Source organism: Anas acuta, chromosome 3, assembly GCF_963932015.1.
Source record: "Anas acuta chromosome 3, bAnaAcu1.1, whole genome shotgun sequence".
NCBI lineage: Eukaryota > Metazoa > Chordata > Aves > Anseriformes > Anatidae > Anas > Anas acuta.
In genome coordinates, this window is record NC_088981.1 from 110,813,581 (window position 1) to 110,825,595 (window position 12,015).

The 12,015-nt window shown below is 39.3% G+C and overlaps 1 protein-coding gene across 5 annotated transcripts in view; it reads right to left on the reverse strand.

The window, feature by feature from the left end:
- Nucleotides 1-12,015, reverse strand: part of ATAD2B (ATPase family AAA domain containing 2B) — an 81,052-nt gene that overhangs the window by 7,722 nt on the left and 61,315 nt on the right. For all 5 annotated transcript variants that reach the window (XM_068678719.1, XM_068678718.1, XM_068678717.1 and 2 more), the window contains one exon: nt 198-893. In XM_068678719.1, the coding sequence (XP_068534820.1) occupies nt 198-893 (696 nt within the window). The remainder of the gene's footprint in view (nt 1-197; nt 894-12,015) is intronic.

Here is a 12,015-nt window from a genome sequence, read left to right on the forward strand (position 1 = left end):
GTTACTTGCTTAAGAGAACATTACAGCAAGCCAAGGGTAGACTTCCAATTTATTTATGTGGAATTAAATCTCATAAGCACAGTAAAAGTTTCACACAAATAGCAGTTCATAATATACTGCATTACAATAACTTATGTTAAAATTAAAAACATACACATTTAACATGCATAAGATAACAGAACTGAAACAAGCTATACCTTCTTTATCTGCTTCAGCATCTTTAGTCTCAATGTCTGTGCTCTGTAGTGCTTTTTCATTATTGCTGCAGTGTGGTACCTCAGCTTTCACAAGATCAGCTCCGTGGCTTTCACTGGAAGCTTCTGTTTTCTCCTTTGGCTGATCTTCAGATGAAGATTTTTGCTTGTTACTAGATGCATCGTTGTTGTCATTGGCTGAAACAGCATCAACCGATTCCATTTTACCATTGTGACATGCTGGAACAGGCATACCCTCTAAGCTGTGTACAGATGTCTCTCCATTTAAACAGTCCCCTTTCAATGTCGAGTCCTTCCTTAAATCCTTTTCAGTATTCAGGGTAACACTGTCAGTTATTAACAGAGATTCATTTGAGCTCTCTTCTTCCGTGGATGCAAAATTGTTTTCCTTTCCTGATGTCCCATTGTTAAGCCTCTGCTCTGCATCTATATCCATAATATCGCACGAGGATTCATCATTTGTCATGGAGAGGTCTCCTGTTTCCTCCCCGTTCTCCTCAATGCAGTCAGCGCTGATCTCTAGCTCTCCATTTTCCAGCAATTTACTGTCTTCTCCGTGGTTTTCGTCATCAGCAAATTTTGCGTCATCTTCATCTTTCTTTAAATTGTTGACTTTCCTCTTCTTAATAATGCCTTTGCCCCACTGGGAGCGCCGCCTTGACTTTCTCCTTATTCGAACTGAATTACAAAGGAAAAAAGGAAACCAAACTTTTAGATGTGCAGGTACCTCCCCTTAAATAGACTAGTATATTAGAATATGCTGTAATAGGAGGCAAACATGTTCACAGTTCAAAAAAAAGTCAACTGTTTGCTGACTTCAGTGCAAGCAAATTAGTATGGATACAAAGGACTTTTAGAAGTACAACCGGTTGCATACAGAACTCCTACTGTAACCCATTTCCATGAACAGCCTTTCCTACGTAATATATTTCATACATACCATTTGCAGGTAAACCACTAGAAGGAAACAGCAAAGCAATGATGTAGAACTCAGTCACTCTCATTTGGGTAATGCAGAATTTAAAGACCTTATTCTCATTTTCCCTTTTTACAACACCAGCTATTTGAACGCATTACACAAGGAAACAGATGGAAGTGTAATCCGTGAGCTGTCAGATAATTTGGGTTGGAAGGGACATCAGGAAGTCTCTGGCCCAACCTCCTGCTGAAAACAGGATTATTTAGCTATGAGGGCAGAGCAGGTTGCTCAGGGCTTTACGCAGTCACATTCCGAAAACCTTCCTGAATGCAGACTAGATGATGTCCATGTGTCCTGTACCAATGCACAACCATTGTGTGAACAAACTTTTTGTCTTTTATCTGATCAGAATCTCTCATTTCAGTTTATGTCCAGTGTCAATTCAAAGACATTTTCAGTTATTAGATCAACTTCAGAGTAACCCTCTCCCCAGTCTCCTATTCATTCTCACTTCTGTACTCAAGCTCACTGCACTGGCAAAACATGGCTTCAAGAAATTACGATTTTTGTTTTAAATCCAGGCCAATTTAGCAACTCAGTCCAAAGCAAGACTGCACAAACATCTGCATTTATGCAGTGAGTCTGTACAAAGAAGGAGAAACATAGCTTCTTATCTCATCACCAATGCCTCCCCCTCTCCATATACACAACTCAACTTGAAGCCATTTAGGCACGTGATCCTTTTTTCATTACTCTTGCATCCTTAGTTTTTCACCTTTACTTTTTCCAATGTATGCTTCCTAGGCCTTTTAAAAAAATCATCTAGCAAGCTTCTCAGAAAAAGTCCCCCCCGACAGAGAGACAACCAGAGCACCAATCTGAAAGAGGTCTGGGGCACATTTGCAACACAATCAGCAAATATAGAAGGAGAACCACTCTGATCTAATACTGTTGTCAATGTCCTCTGCAAGAGCACTAATAGGACACAGCTCAGAAGATTAAGAAAAGGATTGGCAAAAACGGAAAGTTCTATATTCACATTCAAGCTACAAAGCAGACTGCTGATATTTTTGCAAAGTTGCAGTCAAGTGTTTATAACTGAAAATGCCGGCCAACAGCTAACAGATTAACAACTTCTACTCCATTTCAAAATCAACTATGCTGAGCACCTCCGTAACGTTCTTGCTATTTGTAGGTTGCTTTGATTTATGGGGTAGTAAGTCCTAGATCTGCGTCTGCCAACTTCACACTGAGTTACAAAGATCCGTGTTTACTGTGTAGCTTTGATGATACAAGCACTGTGCAGGTACAAGTGTTGGGAATTAAATGACAGAAGTTCAGAGAAATACGAGTATACTTCAGACCTTCCTCCCCATACGTAAGCAGGTAGTTTAACTACTATACTTAGGAATAAATCTTAACCTTTCCGTTTTAAAAGCTACCTAACTGGTTTTATTGCAATAAAACCAGTTTCACTTGGAGCATGCAGTTATTGTTACAAGTAATCCTTACTAAGAGCTGTAAGATTTGAGGGGAAAACCCTCTTTTTCCAGCTACTTTGTAGGTACGATAGCAGCTTCTACAGCCAGTTTCACTGTTTTAGTGGTGACGAACCACAACCCGTCCTTGTAACATCAGAAGCTAACAGCCTCTCCCTTTCTTCAGCAAGAGATTTTCAACAATCACACGCACAGTAGATCTGAAACTAAACACACGGATTAATAAACTTAAGAGACAAAAAAATCCCGTATTAGGCAATGAGCTTATTCTCGGGTCAACTCCAAAGATGGACAAATAAAACAGAACGGAAGAGTCCTCTCAAGGGAATGTAACATGTCTTCAAGTGTATAAATCATTAAGTTAGATTTTTATAGATCCAATGATTTTGGCTTTTTAGGGTAACTTCGCTATAAGGTGGTATTTATCATTATTAGTGACTTATACTTTTAGAGTGCTCATTTACTGGTACAACTATTTTGTCCACCTGCAACATCTATCTGAGAGCCTACATTTGCCTAAATACCGAGGCACATTCCTAAAATTCCTAGCCTTGTGAGAAATCAGAGTAAAGAATTAATTCCATTTTACTACACATTTCATCAATTATCAAGTCTTCCTAAATGACAGTCAGCAAGCCCAGCTAACTCTCACTCTCATGCAAGCTATTCAAATCTAAGTTAAGGCCTTTTCACAGTTGTGCAAGTTTCTTTCATTGTTTTTAATTAGGACAAAGCAATAAGTGTTGCAAGAAGATCTCCTCCCAGGAGTTCTGAGGTTTTCTATTTTACGCTGCATAAAAACCAGTGAATGCAGGAAATATTTCATCCACCTCCAAGTATGCACACACAGCAGAGCTTTGATTGAAACACTGCTCTTATTACAAAACTGGTCTTTATGTCACAATATTCAAAAAAATTTATACCTACAGCCAACCACTGTGGTTTAGGAAAGGAAACAGCTTCTCATTGACAGATACTGCAGAATACGTCCTATTCTCATTGACAGGTACTGCAGAATATGCCTTCTCAATGTTTAACAGTTTTTGTACTGACAAATGCAGTAATCTAGTTTTGTTTTTCACCTATATTTAGTCAATAGCATTTGGTTAGTGTCACAATTTTTCCTTCCCACACTCTTACACTTGTTTTAAGGAAGTGCTATCGCTACCTGAATGGCCCAGACCTCTAATCAACAATTCAAATATCCTTTTGTTTGTTTGTTTTTTGTCTGTATGCTTTTAAGAATCAACTTTTTCTCCTGACATTCAGCTAAATAAATGCCTTCCTCCTTTCAGCCACTTCCATTTCAGTCACTGAAGCCTTTTTTCTTTGGGCTTTCATAAATGTACCTAAATCTCTGATTTAATTTACCACAACTTAAGGACCTCAGTGAGGCTGATAATCTCCTACCTAATACACCTTTGAGTACATTCTCCAGTTTTTACTTTCCTGACCATACCAATTTCGGTTCCAGATCCTTAGCACCCTTCATGTTGTTACACTGATTTTCTTTCTTACACAATGCAGGCAGAGGCTTGGCTCTTTCACAGTTTTCTTCTTTCCAAGGATGAGTGAAAACTCGAGCAAATAATGCAATATTTAAAAACAAACAAAAATAAAAACACACACACACACCAGTAGTCTTTATGTCCTGCCTAATTCCCCCAGTAAAAATAAGAGTCAAGTACGAGTAGCAAGGGTTTTGAATGGAGCAGTGACTCCTGGGACCAAATGTAGAAGTCTGCACCACGTTTCATTATCTACATTCTCTTTATATTCACTACAAAGAAAAAGGAACTACTGAGAGAATAACACGGACTTGAGAAACGATGGTTCAATAAAGAAGAAGCTACCAAAGTGTAACACTGATACAGAACTAAAGGGCAAATGTTCATGGTTTGCTGCTAAATAATAAACTTAACCTGGAGTCCCCTCTCCTTCACTTTAGTGTTTATCTTCTGTAAGATTGTAAACCATCAAGAGCAGAACCACTTTTTAGCCTATATGATTCATGACACACTGAAGTTCTCAGTGAGTAACAGAACGGGTAATGGATTACAGAAGAAAAACTAGGAGTTAACTTTGTAAAAAAAAAAAAAAAATACAAAAAAAAAACCTAGCAGAGCATATACAATTGCAAGTTAATGCATTAACACCTTTTCAATTATTCCTTTTAAAACTACTCATCTGAAATGTATCCATTGATACCCAGTCTTTTGGCACTATTTGTGCCAGAGGCAGTAGAAATACTATTGTCAGAGGAATCCTGCTTTTTAGAACTGAGTTTCTGTAACTCAAACTATTATAATACCAATTATTCACACATGAATACATTCACTTGCTTTCTGAATTGTGTAACTCTTCTCTATAATCTGCACATAACCTCTACAGATTTGCCAAGGGGATCCTCACATCAGTTCTAGCTTCTTTCTGGTTTGCTTTTTCTATAAGTTATTAAAAATTCTGTATGAACTGGGGTAATGACAATAAATACCTGGTTGACCACAAATCATGTACATTTTACTTGGGTTATTTTTGATATCAGCCTCATGTGAACCCTTCCCCACTCATTAATTTGTGCTAAGCTGCAGTCTATGCAGAGAGCATTTTAAAGAAATGTAATAAAATTTAATTAATTACTGAATACAAATTTACCCTACATTTCCTTAAGCAATAAGTGGGGTTTCTCAATTCTTCCATTCCTACCTTGAGACACTGAATCTGATGAAAGATCTCTAAACTTAAGGCAGATAGCATTCGGTGCAGAGGTGGCCTCCCAAGACTATAAAAGAAATTACATACTTCCTTCAGAAGCACTAGTCCTCTAAACTCAAGTGAAATGAAATGTGTAGCGGACTTCCAGAAATCCTGAATTATTGTGCACTGACAGATTTTGCTTCATGATTTTCATGCCAGGTAATATCAAGTAATGACAATACCTGGTGAAATAAGCATACTTATCCTCTACAGTGCACATCAACTACTGTCACCTTACTGTTTGGTATAGTCTCAATAAAAGAGACCTCAAAAACACGGGTGCATGGCACAGAAGCTTCAGAGTTGAGTTATATCCCCCTTCTGTCACACGAGCGCAGCCGTACAGCGACAAAGCTGCAGACTACACAGAAGTCAAGATGGGAAAGGAACTAGATATAATTAGAAGATTCAAAGATTGTAAATCACTAACAAGCAAGTCTGCTGCTTTAATGTGGATAACTAATGAGAAGATGTAGCAGCTAAAGCAGCTAAGTTTCTCTTGAAACTTCTGTAGTTTGACTATTACCACATATTGAGTGTAGCACAGTGTTTGTGGAGGCTAACAAATATGCTGCAGAAAAGCAGACCTTACATGCCTCTGCACTGCTTCAAAATCCGTCAGACAAATGTGATTAAATGTCACTAAATGATAAAATTCACATCCATCAAACAGTAGATTCTCCGTTATTACCTTTATTTCATAAAGGATTGCTGGGAATTAAAATCCAATAATAATTCTCATAGCAAAAAAGATCACCATGGATCTAGATTTTGTGTCTTCAGCATGAAGAACCACTCGAAGCAAAACATTTAATCTTTTTCTTCCATGATCAAAACCTTTAAGTTCTTTCTGATGTCTGGTGCATAAAGTAACTTAAAACCTTGAGATAGCACTTACAACCAACAATTTGCTCTCTTTTATGCAGCATCCAGGGTATACATATATATACTTCTGTACATAAGTTCCTCAGTAATTTCACTGCTTCCAGTAGTTCTACGTTCCTTACCAGTGGGCAATGAATAGTCCACTTGAAAGCCTCTGGAGTTTTAAGTCACAAAGTCCCAAACTGCAGTCAGAGATAAGCAGCAAGAAAGAACAGAGCACAGCTCCACAATGGCTTAAAAAGCAAAATGAGGTGCCAGCTTCCACTAACACACAAAGCCATTTCTCCCTCCAAAGCCAGCTATAATATTTCTACTACCTCATCTGTACTTGCACTACTGTTCCTGCAGGAGAACAGATAAGGGAACTAATCTGCCTCTAAGTTTGTATTTTTTCCTGGGTTAGTTTTCAACATCTTCAGTTTCCAAACTGAGCTATATCCAGCTCTTGAATGACGGTGCTCCTTTAAAGGAGGTGGTTGGAATATGCAACCAGAGAAAAGCGAGACAGCGCCTTTACTACTAACCTGCAGCTTGGCGTGACTGTGAAACTAACTCCTAAGAGCTGTATGATTTTCTTCCTAGACAGAAAGTACGACGATACTCAAGGCACAAACCTCAAAAATATTATAAAACAACAAAATAACTACATGCAACTGCTTAGCATGTATGATCATCAACAGCCCATAAACTGTTATATGAACAACTACTTGAAGAACCTGGTCACTTCTCAACAGGGATCAAGTTCCATAAGGAGATGAAGCATGCTTCCCAAAATACACTTGGCTGCAGCACCCCCAGTATTTCCTCATGCAAGAGAACCGCTATCCCCTACCATTCCCTTTAACACACTAAACACAAGTCCTTCCCAGTATTTCTCAGCAACCTCTCCCAGTATCTTCTGTTCCACTCCCAGCTGAGCAGGATGATCCCCCACATCTCAGGTGTGCATGCTCTGCCTGGCCAACACAATCTTTTAACCCATCAGCTAACAAGGCAAGGCAGAACAGGTAACTACCATTTTCAATCTATAGCCTTTCCCGTCAGGAGATGCATAGATTTATCCAGCTATCCATTTTCACAAAACCTGCAGGAATCTAATCTTTCAGACCTCAACTCCTGTCAAATCTGTCTGAACCAGGCTAAATGATTCAGAAGTTATTACAGGAGCAGAGATGGACAGAAAGGATAGGTATTATTTTCTTGGGAAACCAAGCTAAAAATATAATTTACATGAAACCATCAGAGTAATTATGTTAGCTAAGTACATGACAAGACAGTCACACAGGAAGATTAAAAAGAAAAATGAAGTCAGAAGAGAAGAGACAATCAGATTAATATCACCCGTAGAGATCAGTTTTAGATGTTCCACCTCTATAGCTCTGCTCATTTTCCCTCTGCTGAGTAGCTTTTTACAATAGCAACTATTATAGCTATTTACATTTTCGGTACATTTAGGAAGTTCTTAAGGATTACTGAATGACATCTTCCCTGCTGCAAGAGAGCCATGAACAAACACAAGGTTATTCTGCAACTTCAACACTGTAGGGAGAAAGTTTGTGCGGACAAAGCTTGAGCTGAAGCTGGTCAGTACCACAAGGGACACCAAAAAGGGCTTTTTAAATTATGTTAACAGCAAAAGGAGAACCAGAGATAACTTTGGTCTGCTCCTTGACAAGGACAGTCACTTCAGTAATAGGAACACAGACAAAAAACACATTTAAAGCCTTGCTCACTTCTGTCTTCAACACTGATAATGGGCCTTCTACATGTATGTTAGAGGTCTGTGACTGGAGGGACAATGAACTCAAAATCAACTCCAAACTTGTGCAGGATTTGCTGCTCCAGCTGGATGGATGTAAGTCTATAGAGCCTGACTGGATTCATTTTAAGATACTCAAAGAGCTGGCTGATGTCATTTTGAGACCTCTCAACTATTTTTCCAACAGTCTTAGGAATCTGAAGAGATCCCAGGTGACTGGAAGCTGGAAAACGTTGTCCCAGTTTTCAAGAAGGGCGAGAAAGAAGACCCTAGTAATTACAGGCCTGTCAGTCTTACTTGAATGACTGGCAAAATTATGGAGAAGATTTTTCTGGGAGTTACTGAAAAACACAAGAAAGACAACATAGTCATTGGTCATCGACAGAGGTCCACAATGGGAAAGTCCTGCTTAACAAGTTTTCTTTCCTTTTATGACAAGGATCTAGTTGACCAAGGGAAGCCAGCTGATGTCATCTTTTTGGATTTCAGCAAAGCTTTCCATAGGGTTTCTCACAGTATGCTTCTGGACAAAAAGTGCAGCATACAGCTGGACAAACACATAATGCAATGGGTGAACAACTGGCTGCCAGGTCAGGCAAAAAGGGTTATAGTAAATGGGGTTACATAAGGCTGGTGGCCAGTCAGTAGGGTTCCCCAGGGCTCCACTTCAGCATCAATTCTCTTTAATGATTTCATAAATGACTTGGATAGAGGACTTGAAGTCAGACTAAGTGAGTTTGTCGATGATATTAAATTGGGAGGAGTTGCTGACCCCCTCAAGGGTAGAGAGGCCTTGCAGAGAGGATTCTGCATCTGGGATGGAGTAATCCCAGAGATATGTGGAGACTGGGGGAACAAGAGGCTCAAGAGCAGGACCATAGGAAAGGATCTGGGGGGTCTGGTTGACAACAAGTTGAATCTAAGTCAACTGTGTGTCCTGGCAGCCAAAAGGGCCAGCCATATCCCACAGTGCATTAAGCAGAGCATTGCTATAGCTGGTCATGGGAAGGGACTGTCCAGCTCTGCTCTGCACTCGGGTAGCCTCACCCTGAGGTGAGGCGTACAGTGTCAGGTGCCAAAATATAAGAAAAACGTAAAACTATAAAACTATTAGAGTGTCCAAAGGAGGGCTACAAAGATGGTGAAGGGTCTAAAGGGGAAGGCATTTGAGGAGCAGCTGAGGTCCCTCGGTTTGCTCAGCCCAGTGCAGAGCAGGCTGAGGGGAGGCCTCATGGCGGCCTGCAGCTCCCTCATGAGGGGAGCGGAGGGGCAGGCGCTGAGCTCTGCTCTCTGGGGACAGCGACAGGACCCAAGGGGACAGCATGGAGCTGGGACAGGAGAGGGTCAGGCTGGGTGTGAGGAAAAGGTTCTGCACCCAGAGGTGGTCAGGCACTGACCCATGGAAGCAGTCATGGCACTGAGCCTGATGGGAGTTCAAGAACCATTTGGACCCTATTCTCAGACATAGGGTTTGATTTTTAGGAAGTTGTGTGTGGAGCCAGGAGTGGGAACTCCATGATCCTTGTGGGTCCTTTCCAAGTCACGATATTCACAGAATCATCTAGGTTGGAAGAGACCTCTAAGATCACTGAGTCCAACCTCTGACCTAACACTAACAAGTCCTCCACTACACCATGTCACTAAGCTCTACATGTCTTTTAAAGACCTCCAGGGATGGTGACTGCACCACTTCCCTGGGCAGCCCGTTCCAATGCCTAACAACCCTCTCAGTAAAGAAGTTCTTCCTAAGATCCAACCTAAACCTCCCCTGGCCCAACTTAAGCCCATTCCCCCTCGTCCTGTCACCAGGCATGTAGGAGAACAGACCAACCCCCACCTCGCTACAGCCTCCTTTAAGGTACCTGTAGAGTGCAGTAAGGTCGCTCCTGATACTATGATTCTCTGACTTTAACCTCACAAGCGCAGGACAAACTCCTACTGTGCGTTAATTAAAATGACACATTACAACATTCTTTTCTATCACAGAACTGAAAGGCTGTGGTTGCTGGTTGGTTTCTGCGTCAAGAAGGAAAAAAAGATACGAAGAAAATAAATAGTTGCAAACAGAAATGAAGAAATGGGCAATCTGCAGACAAAAACATTGCACAAGCTCTTTTAACAATTTAAAGCAAACATTGCCAAAGTATCCAGATGGGAGGAAGTAGTATGATATTATCTAAAAGGTCTGAAAACTTTTTATTGCATTACTAATTTATACCACTTATGGTAGAAAAAAATCAATTTTAAAAACTCAGAAAAATATCTCTTCCACAAAATCTATCTTTTCACCATGTTTATAAAAAAAAAAATGTAGTGATAATGCTTGCAGGCAAACCTTCTTAAGAGACACTGAACAATCTTGGATTAGTAAGTTAGAATGAGATGAGTAACAAGTGAATATAAAAAAAACCCTGATCAGGTAAATTGCAGGACTGTTTGCCTTCTATCAGGGCTAAAAGACATTCAATTAATTCAAGAGGCAGAGTATTTAATAGTGATAAAAGAAAATTTCTTTGCCACTAGGTACTACTACCTCCAAAAGTTTGATGGGATTCCAAAAAAGAATTACAGAGACAGGATTTATAAGAACACCTACAAATTCACTAAATGGGATTTTAAATTAGAAAAATTACAAAGCCTATGGGTTTAAACAACCATTAACTAACTCAGAATTGGCTAAGATGGTATTTTCTTCAAAATGAGGCAGTCCAAGTAATTTTTATTTCTCAAACGTTTGCAGCTTCCTTTTGAAGCATCCAGCTGAAGCCAGCATCAGATTCAGATACTGGAGATACTCTCCATCCAGAATGTGCATTCCCAAACTACCAAGAAAAAAATTATTAAAAAAACAGACACTTGTCTCAGCTCTGAGCAAAGATGTCCTCAAATTCCACAAAAGCTTTTTTTTAATAGTGTTTGTCAAGTAGCAGTACCTGCCTCTGTCTCAGGTGTGTTGTGAGAATTAATCCAACTCAAATCCCTTTTCTGGAGAGCAGGAGAAAAGAAAACAGTAGCATAGTAAAGGAATCATGGTTCTGGCAAGACAGTAGCAGCTACTACAATCTGGATGACTTAACATGCAGTACTCACATTCTGTGGTAACTGACACAGAACTAGGCAAAAATGGAAAGTTATAATAATAAACGTCTTAGGGCATCTGGTCTGCCATGTCCTTTGGTAAGACACTGCTGCAGTCATATGAATGCCTAAAATGCAACAATCGCTGACATTATTGTATCAGAGAGGTCAAAAAAAGAGACTAAACCGATCAAAATACGACAAAGACTGAGAAAGAAATGCCTTCTGAGAAAGATTACAGAAGACCTTTTTCCTTTCTAAAAATCTTTTGGAAAGACACTCCCTCCAGACAAACAAAAAAAACAACCACTTCCATTCCATTATGAAGTAGAACAACAGATTTTCATGTAAGAGCAAGGATCGCCATTTAGCTCAAACCATGTAAGAGTGTGCAAAATATTACTTATCTGGGAACTAAGGTTTTTTTTTTTTTTGCAGCAGTTTATTTCCTTATTAGATCTCCCTGCAGTTCTTTCTACAGAGACCACTAATCACTTTAATTATTGGGAAAAGTCAGTGTGGTGTTTACTTCATATTTCATAAAATGAATCTTCATATTTCATAAAATGAATTTTATCTAAAACTTTTTTTTTTTTTTAAGAGTTTGCATAACACAATACATTCTAATTTTTTTCTTGCTGCAAATGCAATTTTCACATGGACCAGCTATCATATTTATCATACTGCATGAAAGACATCTCCTCTGTGAGGAAAACAAAATCTGCAGTCTATCACTACAGTATATTATTGTTGAATACTGCAAAAAAATGATAAGAATGGCAAATCAAATCTTCCCCGTACAGTTTAGTTATATGTAACATTTACAGAAGGAACTGCAAAAAAATAAAATAATATGCAACATACTCCATCTACTGGCAAGATACAGTAGTAGGACAAATTTTT